Source organism: Nylanderia fulva, unplaced genomic scaffold (genome assembly GCF_048542155.1).
Source record: "Nylanderia fulva isolate GAGA-0341 unplaced genomic scaffold, ASM4854215v1 Scaffold6, whole genome shotgun sequence".
In the NCBI taxonomy this organism is placed as follows: domain Eukaryota; kingdom Metazoa; phylum Arthropoda; class Insecta; order Hymenoptera; family Formicidae; genus Nylanderia; species Nylanderia fulva.
The window spans coordinates 4,711,680-4,728,448 of NW_028190698.1; the positions used below are offsets into that span (position 1 = coordinate 4,711,680).

At 30.6% G+C, this 16,769-nt stretch overlaps 1 protein-coding gene across 1 annotated transcript; it reads right to left on the reverse strand.

The window, feature by feature from the left end:
• Positions 1 to 9,406: 9,406 nt before the first annotated feature.
• Positions 9,407 to 13,144, reverse strand: LOC114942890 (uncharacterized). Its single transcript, XM_085487835.1, has 4 exons — positions 12,928 to 13,144; positions 12,661 to 12,802; positions 11,525 to 11,869; positions 9,407 to 11,459 (listed from the first exon to the last, which is right to left on the reverse strand). The coding sequence occupies exons 3-4, from the start codon at positions 11,771 to 11,773 to the stop codon at positions 11,055 to 11,057; spliced, it is 654 nt and encodes a 217-aa protein (XP_085343961.1). The 5' UTR covers positions 11,774 to 11,869; positions 12,661 to 12,802; positions 12,928 to 13,144; the 3' UTR covers positions 9,407 to 11,054.
• Between the last annotated feature and the right edge of the window lie 3,625 nt (positions 13,145 to 16,769).

Here is a 16,769-nt window from a genome sequence, read left to right on the forward strand (position 1 = left end):
TTATATATATATATATATATATATAATCTTAAAAATAAAAAAATTATGTATATATATGGGATCAGTTTTTTAAAATAATACTTTAAAATTATATTGTTTTTAAATATGAAATGAACTAAGTTTATCGTGAAATTTTAGTTCAATAATTTATAGCTATTGAAAAGTTAACATAATTAATATGTTAAAATAACAAAATTGAAAGTACTATAGATAGATCACGCCATAAGTTCAATTTTGAGGCAGAGTAAGTGTGACATAACTGGTAAAATGTTGCACGTATACTATATGGGACGCGCCGTGATCATGCAACGCGACCGGAATCATACTAGTTGTCGGGTACAAACAAGCACAGTACAGTTCTTGACGTAAAATACGTTTTTATTTGTCGCAGAGAACTGCTGGAAAACAGGGACGAGAGAGTGAGCACAGGATGATTTATATATGCATGTGGCACTGACATTAAAATAATATCATCACTCTTCTAATTAGCTTATTCCCCAATTGTAAAAGTTAAATACTTAAATGTTAAAGAATAAATTCTTATTTATGGTTTTTACAAATAGAATTATATATATAACAAAATGTGTTTAAAAAATATTTTACCGTAGCTAATATATTTTATATTATAAATCTGTTTTTCTATTTTTCTCCTTAATACATAACAAAATATTTTTATAAAACACATGTAAAAGTTTATGTATATATATAATTCACACATTCAACCATATATATAAAATTTTGAATATTTTATAATTTTATATTTCAAACATTTGCATTTTCTTCCAATATATTTTAAAACTGTTTTTTTTTTGTGTTATATAAATTGCATAAACAATATACTTCCTTCCTGAGTTACAATATATTAATAACCACATATTAATTAAATTATTTAATATAGTTTATTATTATTTTATATTTTTTCTACTTTATTATTAATATTGCAGAATATCTTCGAAACAAGCGTTCCATGTTTTTCCTGTCATGAAGAAATTAATCAAACATCGGCTGAGAAATCTCATCTTTAGACGAAAGTTTACCCAGGGATTCAACTTCGTTCTCAGCCAAACTTCTTTGGCTAAAGCTGAATGAGTCGAGGGGAAAATTTTGTTCCTAGTACAACGGAAAGGCGTAATATAGTTAGGTGGCTAAATGACACAGCAAATTCGAGATCCTCAGACATACTCCGAGATACTCTCTCGCTTCCTTTCGCACGAGCGTGATAACTTTTCGTGAAAATATCTTGTATTCTATTCGTTCTTCTTTTGCAAGCCACGTAAGCTGAAATTTGCTCAAAGTTTGGAGCTACTAGAATTACGCTTTAATTAAAAAGCTCTCGTGGTTATGAAGGGTACTTCGGATGGTTGTTGGATTCCTTCTAACCCTTGTCAAACGTCCTCATCGAGCCTCTTATGGTCGCAATTTTGAATCATAAAATCACGGCGAATACTCTACACTCAGGTGTGTCTTGTACTAAATCAATTTGAAGATGTTATTATTATGTCTGTTACTATGTTCCCTTTATTAAAAGTTTTGGAAAAGTTTTGATAAATTTCGTATTTTTCCAAATAATCCTTCACCGAAAAAATTGTATTCTTATTCTTAAACGGCGCCAAGAGGATCCTCTTAATTTAAGGAATTTCTCTAAATTTTAGTAAATTTTTTTCTGAAAATAAGAATCAATTAAGAATATCGTCTTAAATTAAGAGAATCCTCTTGACGCCGTTTTTCGGTGTTTACTTGAAAATATTATATAAATTTAATATCTTTTTAAAATTTTTGTTTTAATAAATAAAATAAATTTCCTTAAGTAATGATATCCCGAAGAAAAAATTATTATTAAAATTTTTTTATATGATAATGTGATATCAAAACGAGATTAGGAACATACTGATATGTGAACCAACCTATTCGATAAAACGTTCGCATATCGCCTCGCTCTTACATAATTCCCACAACTTCATTCACATTTTCAGCGATTTCCTTTTCAAAATCTCCTTTCAGTTCTGTCTGATTTCAGTCAGTCTGAAAAATCCGTACGCCATTATTCGACCCAAGCAAGACAGTCGCTTCAAAATCCCGTTACAAATCGCTGCACTTCATCCACAAGGATTCAATTGACGATATTACGAGATCGCTTTGTCGTGCTCGTCCACTGAGACTCTGAATCCAGTTAATAAAAAGTCGTCGGAAAGATACGGGATATTTGTCAAGAATGAACGAAGTAATCTAACGTGACTTACAAAGAAGCTATTATTTTCTCGATTTCTTTTCAAAAACTTATTATCTGCATTTAATTTGTAGCACAATTTTTTATAATTTAATTACTTTATATTTCTAGATAATGAAATCTCTTAATGCTTGCGATTAATTGTAATTTCATTGATATGCGATTAGTATTTGGGATTTTATCAAAAATTGATTAACTATATTTATAATCTAAATGCGTTTCTTTTTATCTGTATTATACTGAATATTAGCATTCTGAGAAAAGACAGAAGATAAAATTCTGATTAAAATTTTCTTGATAAAGTTAGCTTCAAATCGTTATATGCAGTGTCCATTAACTGAGTTTCGTTATTTTAAATGCTGAGTTAACCGATTGATGATTGATAGTATGTAATAGGTGTGATGTTGCGCGATAAATGAACCAATTTCCCGAGAATTTAACCTGTCTCAATATTGGCAGTTTTAGAGGCGCACGTATCAAATCTCCTGACTATCCAGGATCACTTCGGAGCCGAGCTTCGGGAGATAGGTGGTTGTCGATGCCAGCAGTGGATTTTCTAGATGAAAAAATCGTCTCCACCTTATCCTGAAATATATAAATCGCTTGCCGTGCACTTCGGAGGCATATCGATATTTTCCCGTACTATCTTTAATTGATGAATGTACCCCGATCGCCAAGTGGAAGTTATTTATAACATGGGTTAACGTAAGTTTCACGGGACCACTTATCTTATGCATGTGAACGTGATGAGAAGAGCAGATTTTACTCTGTCACTGCATACTGTGCACTATCTTTGTCGACGTCCTTTCAGTCCTGTGTCACCTTAATTCGCGCGAGAGATATTTCAGTTCAAAAAATGTTTGAACATTTTTTCAATAAATCGATAATATTGATGCAATAATCTCGAGAAAATTAAATCCCAAACAAAAATATTGCATCAATAAAACCTGAAGGTTCATTTATATATTCTCATCCCAAATAAATAAATGAAATTTTATATTATTAAAATCGTGGATCAAAATTAATTATGACACAATTGTTGTTTCAATTGATTGATTTACATTTCTATTACATCTCCTCTATAATTTGTTGAATATATTCGTTATTTTGTACCTATGAAATTGTAATACACGTTTCACGATACACGAAACAGGAAGTGTGCAGTACAAATTTGTCCTTTCGCGAATGCGTCCGTTTTCACGCTGTGTATCATTCACGTGCTCTGTGTACACTTGCACTCTGTATCCACGCTCACATGGGAAATTCGCACAAATGTGTCACGCGTATATACAGACCAAAGCGCCGAGGCACGGCCGAATTAGACTTGTTCATTGACAAGCTCATCCGCACTTCCGGTAACTCTCGCTGCTACTAATTAATGCTTATGTGTATCCGGGAGCTCATCACGAGATCGATAATTCGACTAATTTGCTGATTACACAGAGTAGCTTTGACATTGATGCTTGTACATTAATTTTACGTAACATATGAACTTTTAATAAAAAAAAAAAAAAAAATATTATAGAGAGAGAATTTAATTAAAGTTGTTTCAAGCACTAGATGTCGAATACTTTTAATGAACTAATCAGTTGTATGTAAAAAAAGTGATATATTAATAATCTCAATAAATAAGAACGATTGTTTGAATAGTATTGAATGCGAATAACGAAATATCATAATGCAGAGAGTCGAATAAACTAGTAATCTAATAAATGTAATTTTCTGTATTTTTATAATTAGAAAATTTATTCTCGATATTTTCCTAATTCGAAAAATATAGGTATTTATTTATCTACACGCTCCAATAATGAAAAAGAGATACCCCTAGTTTGCGTATCCCATGCTACGATTTGTGAAACGAATAAGACCCTATAATAATTTCAATTTCCATCGGTCAGCGCTTTCCCTTTCTCGATCATTCCATTCCAATGGAGACGAGTGTCTATGAGCCGAAATTAGATTTTATTCAGAAAATTGCGCGTTCCGAAGCGCGCTCTTTTTCCCAAATCGTTTCTTCCACCCAGAACGATTTTGTCCCCTGAAATGACATAAGGAACATACCTCGGCATTCCTTTGCGGTGGCTGCACCCTTCCTCTCGTATCGTAACGATCCCTTTGATGTCCCCCTAGTATATGCGGGTATCTACCAGGGTTCGGGAATAAACGAAAATTGTCAGAGAGAATGAGAGGGTGTGGGAACGCGAGAGAGAGAGAGAGAGAGAGAGAGAGAGAGCTCCATTCCTCTGTCTCGCTATATGTATGTACGGAGTATATACCATTAAAGATTTTCATTTCATTGTCAATTTACATCTCGCCTCGTATAATGATACTGTAATAGCGCGCCGGTTTTCGACGAGATTCGCATATTAGATATTACTATATTACGCGTGTGCACAGATTGATGCACGCGCACGTCGTTAGCGTGACTAGTCGTACAAATGCGCGACTGTATCTCGGAAATGTCAGCGCCGTCCTTAAAACGTAATAATTAATTAGCGAGCCATGTATACGCGCGCCATCCAGATGTATGGATGTGTAGCGAAACTGCAGTTGATACACCGCATCAGCAAGTTTCGAGGTACGTTATTATATCAGTGCGAGGATAATTATTCATGTTGATGGAATATCCGTGCCCTCCGTGTCTGGTAGAAGTTATTGTAATCTGTGCTGTGCTTTATAAGAGAGAGCGAGAGAGAGAGAGAGAGAAAGAGAAAGAGAGAGAGAGCGAGAGAGAGATTGGAAATCTCGGCGTCGAATGCATCTGTCGCGATTGCTAGAGATCACGAAAAGAAAGAAAGAAAAAAAAAGAGAATGCGTAGATATCTCGTCTCGATATAAGACTGGACGTGCTCAATAAATGCTGCCGCATCGTCTTATTTCTCGTATACGCATACTACGTACCCACGCGTCTATTAACTGCGTTATATGCTTGCATCGCGAAATAAATTAGATTTCGAGCGTCGTGGATAAACTGCCGTTCCTGTCCCGGCTACGGAATTTATGGCCGCGAGCCTTAAAGGTGCCACGTTCTACATTATTAATGACTGGTTTGTGTTTAATGCGAGCTAGTCGCGCTCCCGCACGTACTCTTTATAATGCGCGCGACCGTGTCGATAAAAGATGAAAATATTATTGACCGGTCATTGATCTCTCTCTCGCTGGCAGCTCGAACGCAAAATCAGAACGCTTGCAGCTTTTTACGTCACGCAGATTTTTTTTGACACGAGTAATTTTTCATCGTAGTAAAAAAATGTTTGTTTTTGCAAAAACTTACTTTCTTAGATGCAAAACTTATTATTTTATTTAAAATTTTTTATGATTTGTGTTTAGGAAAAAAATTATTATACCATTTTATTTAAATTTTTTAAATCGATTAAATATAATATTTTAATCGACTTAAAAAAATTTAAATAAAATGGTAAAATAATTTTTTTTATTAAACAAATCACAATTATACTCTTTCAAAAATAAATCTAATTCAAGTAATAAAATTAAATACGTTATAACTTCAATATTGAAGTCCATTTAAAACCTTGTATATCCGATGAAGGCATCCAATCATCGGCTTTGCCGAATTAAGTGCAACATTGATGATTCATTCGGATAAAATAGTAACTCATTGTCAGACATCCTAATTAGAGTCGAATTCTCGTGAACCCTGAACAAAACTCACGGTGTATCGCGGTAGATATCGGCGCTCCGCCCGGAATTAAAATCCGTGGGGCACTAATTAACGTAGATCGGATGTAATTACCGATGCCGAAGCCAAGTATCATTCTTGGCGTTCCGTGTCTCGAGTGTTTCGCGAAAATGGCGGGACGGAAATTCGCGCATTTGTATGCATACACTAATCTGGCTGCCACCCCCCGTGTATACATTCTGTCTCACGCATCACGATCTAAATGCATTTAAAAAATGTTGGAAAAAAGTTTGACATAAAATAGTTAAAAATGACAGAAATATATTGGTTGATACCAAAGAGATTCAGATAAATGCATAAATTCTCAGAGAAATATATTGTATATATTTTTACTGCTGCATCTTTTTATCGGTTGCACTCTCTCTCGTCAGACGATATATCGAGAAGAATCTGTTAAGGCGGATAAAATGGAATAAAATACGATGCGTCGCGTAGATATTACGCGGTTAAATCTCGTCGTAGAAAGTAGCGACACAAGAAGTTAGCGTACGTCGTATAGATGTATACGGTGTTGAATTTGAAAAAGGAGATAAGAATAAAGTACACGCAGCATCAACACTGAAAATTGGATCGTAGGAAGGAGTATTTTCCAAAACTCCGGAAGAGCTTCCAAGCTCCCTGAAGAAAGACGTAAGCTTCTTGCGATAACTTTTTATATAAATTTAACGCTTTACAAGCATGCGTATCGATCCCCTTTGTCGAGAAATTTGCGTACAGCATCATTTATCATTCTATTAATAGAGATTTACAATCGTATGATGATTTGCGTATATGTAATAACGATATGAAGCATCGAATTTCTCTGTGGCGCGACGATCTTACACTTCTATCACTATATTAATGGAATGTCGTTTCCGGCGGTAACGAGAAACTATGAGACAGAGAGAACGTCGTAAGTAAATATAATCCTTCCTCATAACTCTCGACATATGCGGAGTTTCGTTTCGGATATGTATATTCCTACACACGTGACTGATATATTTCTAGTCTCAAGTTTGCTACGTTCAGATCCTTCGTTGTGTGTTCAGAGCTTATCTTTACTGTGATAATTGCTTGCACTACAAATATAATATAATCTATGCTAGGAGAATATGAAGTTTATATACAATTAGTTTTAATTATTTTTCATTACATATATGTATGTATATAACTTAATATTCTCTAAAAATCTTTCCTCAATGGTAAAAGTCGACCAAACTGGCAATCATTTATTATAAATAATTAGTTAAAATACAACGTTTCGGCTGTCATTGCAGCCCTTTTCAAGTAAATCTATAAAAAGTTACATAAAAATAATTATAATTTTAATACATTTTATCTCAACAAATAGTTATAAATTCATATACAAAAATATGTTACATACCAAACGTAAATGCATAATAAATTAATACAGTAAATCAAATTCACTGCATACCACCGACAATATTCACCATTGTTTTAATGAACAATGTAGAATTGACAGAAGTAAGCAAGAAATAAATAGATGTTAACAGTTAGCAAGAATCTTAGTCATTACGCGTTAAGAAAATAGAGACAAAACTAATGTGTCTTTCGCAATCTAAAACCTCATAACAAATAAATAAATAAATAGGTAAAAATAAAAATAATTTAAATAGCGTCAAGAACACGATCATAAATCCCACTAAAATTCTTCGTATCTTTCTGTAAATCAATGCCTTTACTTTGTATTTTATATAAAACATTTCTGCAATTTCTCTTTTTCTTGTTTGTTTTTCTTGATGCAAGATCACCGGAGAATCCCAACGGAACTCATGATCGTTGCAAGTCCGATGCAAACTAACGACTGAATGCAATGTTGTGTCTTTTTTATATTGATTTTATATTGATTTTATATAATATTATTTCTATGTTCTTTGATGCGCGTTTCTAAATGTCTCTTTGTCTGCCCAATATACGTAGAATCACAATTCGCACATTCAATTTTATACATTTGGAATCATATTGTTTGCGTCAATTGGATTTCGAACCTTCTTGTTATTTTAGGTACGTCGATGATATTTTTTCAATTATTCCGAAAGGAAAAATAGAGGATATGCTTAGGATTTTCAATGGTTTTTACACTCGACTTAAATTTACATCTGAACTAGAGAACAATTGTTCTCTGAGTTTTTTGGACACGAATGTTATACGTATTGGTAGTAGATTAACGACTAATTGGTTCCGTAAACCTACGTTTTCAGGTCGATATATAAATTTTCTATCGAATCATCCGATGAGATATAAACTCAGTGCGATCACAAGCCTAATTGTACTCGCTGACCCTATGTTTCACAAAGAAAACATTAATATAGTCAGAAGAATTCTTCGTAATAATTGTTACCCATTAACGGTTATAAACAAAAATATTAACAAAAAACGTAGGACAATTAAATTTGGCGGTAATCTTAGCTCATTCAATCGAAATAAATTTGATGCGCGAACTTGTATGGTGTTGCCTTACATTAGAGATTTGAGAGAATATTACGCGTTGCATTAATAAAAATGGAATTGATGTAGTATATACCGTTCCAAAAAAATTAGACACACTGATAAAAAGAGGAAAAGATAAGATAGACAACTTAAAAAGAACCGATGTCGTGTATAAAATTGAATGTGCGAATTGTGATTCTACGTATATTGGACAGACAAAGAGACATTTAGAAACGCGCATCAAAGAACATAGAAATAATATCATATAAAATCAATATAAAATCAATATAAAAAATATCAATATAAAAAAGACACTACATTGCATTCAGTCGTTAGTTTGCATCGGACTTGCAACGATCATGAGTTCCGTTGGGATTCTCCGGTGATCTTGCATCAAGAAAAACAAACAAGAAAAAGAGAAATTACAGAAATGTTTTATATAAAATACAAAGTAAAGGCATTGATTTACAGAAAGATACGAAGAATTTTAGTGGGATTTATGATCGTGTTCTTGACGCTATTTAAATTATTTTTATTTTTACCTATTTATTTATTTATTTGTTATGAGGTTTTAGATTGCGAAAAACACATTAGTTTTGTCTCTATTTTCTTAACGCGTAGTGACTAAGATTCTTGCTAACTGTTAACATCTATTTATTTCTTGCTTACTTCTGTCAATTCTACATTGTTCATTAAAAGAATGGTGAATATTGTCGGTGGTATACAGTGAATTTGATTTACTGTATTAATTTATTATGCATTTACGTTTGGTATGTAACATATTTTTGTATATGAATTTATAATTATTTGTTGCGATGAAATAATTATTTTTATGTAACTTTTTATAGATTTACTTGAAAAGGGCTGCAATGACAGCCGAAACGTTGTATTTTAACTAATATTTATAATAAATGATTGCCAGTTTGGTCGACTTTTACCATTGAGGAAAGATTTTTATTATATTTTTTGTACATTACTGTAATAGATTGTTTCTTTCATGTTGTGTTTCATATATACAATAATTATTATTTTATTATCTATTAGCAAATATGTGAATAATAAAGAAACAATTTGCGTTGAAATATCGCATGTCCTGGATTTGCATAATTTTTTTTCTAACACAAACTAACTACGAAATAAAGAAGAACTTATTGTTAGTATTAATATAAATAAATAAATATAATTTGAATATTAATTAAAATATCAATTCACATTGATGCTGTACTGCTAGCACACATGTCCAACGATTTTATATTTTATGTCGTGTCTCTATAATCACACTCTACACTCTTCAAGTTGTTAATAAACTTTTGTCATTGAAACTTCCGTCATAATTTTGTTATACATATATTATTAGTACATAAAAACGTCATTATGTGTATTACAAACATCATCGATTTCGCAGACAATTTTTGAGAGAAGGTTCCAATTGAAAATATAAATGTAAAAATTCCTTATACAAACTTTACACATAACCTTTTGTTTAATAATTTAGAATTATTAGTTGCTTTGCATTTACATCAAAACTCAGATAAATCTCATTTCTGTTTTTCTTGAACGTGAATGTGAAAAAAGACAGATGTGAAATTTATCTGAGTTTTTAAGTAAATAAAAAGCAACTATTATGTTTGTGTACATCTATTCATATTTAATTTCAGTTGTATCATGTAACTATAGAAAATTATTAATAGAACAATAATTTTTGAGTTTTAGACATTGAAAAATATTTTAATTATACGAAATTTTTCGGAATCAGTATTATCTGGATATACGCATGCAGCGTAGGGAGATGAGCTACGGTGATTGTCGAGCTGATTTAGAGTCTTGAAGCTATAGCCGCATTCACACTTGTAAGACATTTTCTCGGAGTTTCCATCGTCTTTACCCTTACTTTTACTTTTACCTTTGTTGATTTTTTTCGGATTGTTTACAGTTTTTTCTTGTCATCCGTGTGTATTTTCTTGTGCTGTTGCATATCTCGTTTCAGGGTGAATATCCCGGTGCAATGATCGCACTCATACTGGCACTCGCCACACACGTCCAACTTATTTTTCACGTGATGGTTAAGTTTACCTATAGTCTTGAAGCTACAGTCACATTGGCATTGGTAGAGCATTTCCTCGGAGTTTCCATTTTCTTTACATTTGTGATTCCTCCATGTGTCCCAGCTGCAATTAAAACTCTCATTACAGTTGAGACATCTCTCGGGTGGGTTGCATATCTTTTCGTGAACTTTCATGTGCTTCAAAAATATTTGGTATCTCTTAAATAACCGATAACAAATGTGGCACTGAAACTTGTGTATTTTTTTGTGCCGTTGCAAATCTCGTTTCAGGGTGAATCTCCCGGTGCAATAGTTACACTTATACTGGGTGCAATATTGTTCATATTTTTTGTGATTATGGAGTTCTCTTTTTAGTCTAAAGCTCGTGCCGCAATGCTGACACGAATGTGGCTTTTCTGTGGAATGCACAGTACGGTTGTGTTTCTTTAAATTATATTTTTTGCTGAAATACTTCTCGCATATGTCACACTTGTGGGATTCATCATATTTTTTTCGCATGGACTCCTGTATGTCATCACTAAACATATATGATTGCGGACCGCTTATTCCCGTCGAGTAAGGTTCAAGTGTACGCTCGACTCGACCTGATCCTGGCAAATTCCTTGAAGACCCATAACTAGAAACCTCAATATCTACCTCGAAATTCTGGCGCAGATATAACTTAATTTTGGAATGTGCATTCTTGTAATGATTAAGCATATTAGCTCTATATTTGAAAGTTTTTTACATTCGGGACAAGTTGCCTTGTAGTCCGTGTGCGTCAACATGTGGATATTCAAATCCCGTTTCCGGCGAAATGTCTTATTGCAACTCTCGCATGGATACCTATTGTTCCCATGCATCTCTCTCATGTGGGCTTGCAAATAATTGTTAGTTGTGAATGTTTTATCACACTTGTCACAAAGGTACATCCGATCATTGTTATGGCGACGCAGATGTATCTTCAGCCTAGCATTTGTTTGAAATCTTCTAGTGCATATGTGACAAGTGAAATCCCCCTCATTGACTTTACGTAGATATATACGTTCACTGCTTACCTGTGAACAAAAATTTGTTTACAGATTTCGCAAGCCCATGTATCATCGTCGGATGCGATACTTACAATTCTGGATTGTTCGACATTCTCTTCCAGATCCGCACTAGATTCGCTCAGCTTACGTTTCCTCTGGATGTACTCCCCTTTATTGCTGGTGCTCGTCTGTATAGGAGAATCGAGAGCTTCGTTCTCCGTTTCATCGTCTTTATGCTTGTTACTGTTTGATTTTTCCATCTGAGTATAAGAATCGGCACATTCGTCTTCTGTATTATCATTATTCTGCTGGTCACTTTCTAATTCATCCGACGAACGCATTTTGAGAAATGTATTTATGTGTTAAAATTGATTGTTTCCAATATATGGTATATAAGAGATTCGTTTGTTTAATCGTGCTTAATCTGATTCCTTAATCTGAAGAATAAAAATTAACCACACATTTGTTATCAAACTATCTTTATGCTACAAATTTTTATTATATTAATTTACGGTAATCTATCAGTTATTATTAAGTAAAAATTATTATTATAAACCGAACAAAGAGAAAGATTTTATTGTGCAAGATAGAATTTCATATTTTTTAGAAAGATTTAATTTACCGTTTATTTTCCATTATTTGATAAATATTGCATTCACTATTATACATTTATAATAACTTTTCAAAAATAATATTTATATTTTACACGTAAAATTAATTTAATAAAAATATTAGTCTTAATTAATATACTGTAAAAGCAGTTACATATATATATTGCTAAAGCAGATTTTTTGTAAAATAATTGTAAGGAAAAAGAGTTTACGATATAGTGAATAAAAATTACTTATTTATAATTTTATATTTGTTAAGAGAAAGTAATGTATAAGCACATAAGTAAGGGCATGAAAAAAAATTTAGTTTTATTATTTTAAATAGTTAAATGTATTGTATGTACTTGGAAATAAACGGGCTATAAGAGCTGAATGTTTGTGCGCAATGTACAAATGTATTGTAATAGTGATTAAACAAGTGCACTTTTAAATCAGTAGATGTACCCAATATTCTCCTTTTTGTGTGTGTATGTATAAATTCAGACACACACATAGACACGACAATGTCAGATATATTTCTAAAGACTTAAAACTTATAAGATAAAAGAAATGTCTTTGATCTACTTGGTTGCTTATTTTTTCTAATAATTTTAGAATATTTTTTGAAATCTACTTACAGTTCTTTCTTTGATCAGCTTTCTTCTGATTTTTTTACAAACTTTATTGCAAAATTTAATGTCAATTTCCAAAATTACGAAATATTACACAGATTATTGTTATTTCGTGTGATAATTCCATGTATTATTTTTTTGATAGCACCTAATCGAAGCATATTTTTCACTTTACTATTTTCATTATAATTATAGTCAAAAAGTATAAAAGATATTATATTACTTTGAATAAAATGACAAAATTATATTAAATATAATTTCCGCATAAGTTACCTTTTCGGCAGGGTTCTCCTTAATCTGTATTTTATTTGTACGTAATCGTTTATTTTTTCCTTAGTATATATCTCTTGATCTTCCTTTTTATCTCTTTTACTTGTAGATTTTATCTGAGTGTGTTCCGATTTTGCTTCTCTGAATCAAGAATTCGCACAGATACGTATTGTTAAAGAACACTTGTGACAATAATTTGACTAGGATGTTATAGCGTGCATGATTGTTTTGATTCTGCTAATACGAACTTTACCGGTCTGTATTTTATGTACAATGTTATATGTCTTATCCCCCGGACGTATCCGCAAATAAACATTAAATATTGTTTACGTTTATGTATAATGAAATTTACTTCGCAGTGAACCAGTATAAAAGATTGAGTTTTTTTGGTTAGCTAACAATAATTATCTGTTCTATCAGAATAAGAAACTGCAAATGCGGATACAATATCACAAGTCTTCGTCAGAATGGATCAGACAGTATCAGTTTCAAATCGTACTTAAGACGAAAGCGATAATTGTACGTTATAAACGTTTAATTTTTTAATTAATTCTATATTGAATCACATATTTTCGAAGATATAATGTTTTTCATCGTTCAATTGCAATTTGTCGTACGATTCATATGACTTACATTTTAATATATGTGCAATTTAATTTTTGAGAGACACACTTTTAAAGCATTCGAACATTATAAATATTTCCTTTAAATTGTCCCAAATTTTTGTCTCGATTTTCTTAACGCGTAGTGACTAAGATTCTTGCTAACTGTTAACATCTATTTATTTCTTGCTTACTTTTGTCAATTTTACATTGTTCATTAAAACAATGGTGAATATTGTCGGTGGTATGCAGTGAATTTGATTTACTGTATTAATTTATTATGCATTTACGTTTGGTATGTAACATATTTTTGTATATGAATTTATAATTATTTGTTGCGATGAAATAATTATTTTTATGTAATTTTTTATAGATTTACTTGAAAAGGGCTGCAATGACAGCCGAAACGTTGTATTTTAACTAATAATTTATAATAAATGATTGCCAGTTTGGTCGACTTTTACCATTAAGGAAAGATTTTTATTAATTATTACTGGCGAATCTTAAGGATTATTATCTGGTTTAATATTCTCTTATCAGATTTTATATATTTATATGCTTTTTATATATATAAAAAGAGAAAAATATAAAAATGCTATAAAAACAAATATATAAACAAGTTGTTGTTTTCACATAAAAAGCTAGTAAAATAATTAATATTTTATATAAGATTCTGAAGATTTTTTTCTACAAGTCTTGTCTTAATAATAATGGCTCGTTTGTAAGTATTTGACACTGTCTTGTGTTTAATGAAATCTTCAAAGTAGCCAGGAAAGGTTAAAATCATTATTTGTAATACATAGGAGAGAGTTGGGGGATAGTTTGTCGCCTAAACTGGCACTTCCTGTAAGTACATTTAATCCTATTATCGACTAACGATTGTGGACGGTCATAGTTGTCTTAACTTGTCTAATTATCGGTGCCCAACTTGTTGCTCGCAAACTGAGCAGAACAATAGTTGCTCAACAAGGTGCGGCTAGTTATCTAAGTTTACTAGGATTCCACCTTTGAGGATCCAATTAGTCGGCAAGCTATGCAAATTTTGAGTATTTACCTATCATGGATAAGTTTAAGTCCGATAATAACGAATTAGACACGAAATAACATTTATAACTCTATATATAAATATAATTTAAATGCAATTGTCTGAAAGTAAAATCTTATGAAGAGAAAAAGATAACTATTATACCGTAAATTACATTTTATATTATGTTTTACTGTCACTTTACTACATTGTTTGTAACTTATTGTTAGGACTTTGATCTTGTATTATTACATCACAAAGCAATAACAATATTCTTTAAATACTCTTTGAAAAACAAGGTAACTCTTTGACTTGAAACGCAAATTTTAAAATTATACAAAAATTTTATATTTAGTTCAAGTAAACTTCGATTTCAATAAATTATGTTATAAAAATATCGAAAAAATTACACATTCTTGAGCGAATAATAATCAAATTGAATTGTAAAATACTTCAAATAATAAAAAAAATTTTTTTCTCAAATTTATTTTTAATTAATTATTAATTACCTAAAAACTAATATTATTAAATAAAAATATTGTTCTCTCTTAAATTTGATTGAGGTTCGAAACTTTCTTAGAGAGCATTCTTAAAGATCTGATCTTCTACATAACTATTTTATACGAAATTATTCTGTTTTATTTAAAAATTTTTCACTATATAATATTAAATATTAAATATTGGGTATTATGTTTTTGAGAGTTTTTTGAGGCTAAACATTGGCAAAATTATTTTGTTTCTAGAGTGAGCCATTTCACAATAATACAATATAGATATTTATACATTATTTTAATATTTTAATATACATACAACAGAAATATAATCGCTAGAAAGTTTTAATTGTGTTCATGAATATATAAATGTACATGAACAAAAAGAATAAGAATATTTAATATCTTTATTTGCTTGTCATATATTTAAAAAATTTTTTTTTTTCAAGAAAATGATGTGTCATTTTATTTAATGAAAAAGTTAACATCATTTTTTAACTCTCTTTTCGGAATTGCTCTTCAATTAATTTTTGATGATTAATCTGCATATACAGATAATATTATTGTATATGTATATACAATACACTCACCAATACAATGCGCAACAGCAGAGCTCTATACTATAAAACGTTGATCTATAAAATATAAAAAAATACAAATTATATGTACAGAAAATAGTTTTCAAAATAATTAATATTTAGAAAAAATCAATAATGCGCAATGAAACTTTTATTTGTACTGTAAAATATATTTAATAAAATTCTGCCATAAAAATAATTAAACTTTTTAATTATTTTTTAGATCTACGTTATATGCAAAGTAAGAAAATGTAATTTTTATAAAAGTAAATTAAATAATTATAAATTGTATAAACAACATACTAACTGCAGTTAGTTAACAAAAAGTTGATTTTAGGAACAAGATAATTAAAAAATAAAATTGTAACATGCTATTTTTAATTGAAAATTTAACTTTTACATATAAAACTAAACTAGTTCGCATTATATTATACTTGTGCATTCATTTTTTAATTATGCGGGCAGAAAAAGCATTTAAGCAATTAAGCAACTGTATAGAAATAGCTCAATATATGCAATCTCGAAATCCATTTATTACAATACACAAACATTATGCCTCTCTATGACAAAATTCTTACAAGTATTCTTCTTGATATATTCCAAAAAAAAAACAAATAGAAGAGAAGGAATTTACTTTAATGCAGTAGACTTGCAGCGCCGTATACATTGATGCTTTGTGGAAAATTTTATTCTTTTTTTTTTACATAAAATTTTAAACATTCTTATATTTATATATTCTCAATATTTGCAGAATAAGAAAAAAATTAGTGTTCTATTATCGCTAAACATAGCAATAATATAATACTAATTCTTATTCTGCAGATTGTTGTGGAACAAATGAATAAATTATTTAGTAGTTTCTTTATATTGCAGCAAATTACGAAAAACAAACAAAATATGAAAGTATTTGAAATCTCAGTATTCTTCTTAATATTCTTTACATTACTGCATTCCATGTAGTAATTAAAAGAACAGAAGAGAGCAAGAATCTGAAGACTTTATTTTTATTTATATTTGATGTTCACATAGAATCGCTTACATAGAAACATATATTTTATAATATATATACATACATATATATATATATATATAGGAGAGTTTACTGTCTTGATTTACGAGTCACCTCACCAGTTCTAATATAGAAATAGAT

Bases quoted from the DNA above. Each gene is read 5' to 3' on its own strand.
- LOC114942890 (XM_085487835.1), bottom strand. From the start codon at position 11,773: ATGCGTTCGTCGGATGAATTAGAAAGTGACCAGCAGAATAATGATAAT. The intron at 11,460-11,524 runs GTAAGTATCGCA...TTTTGTTCACAG, and splicing joins ATGTCGAACAATCCAGAATT to GTAAGCAGTGAACGTATATA.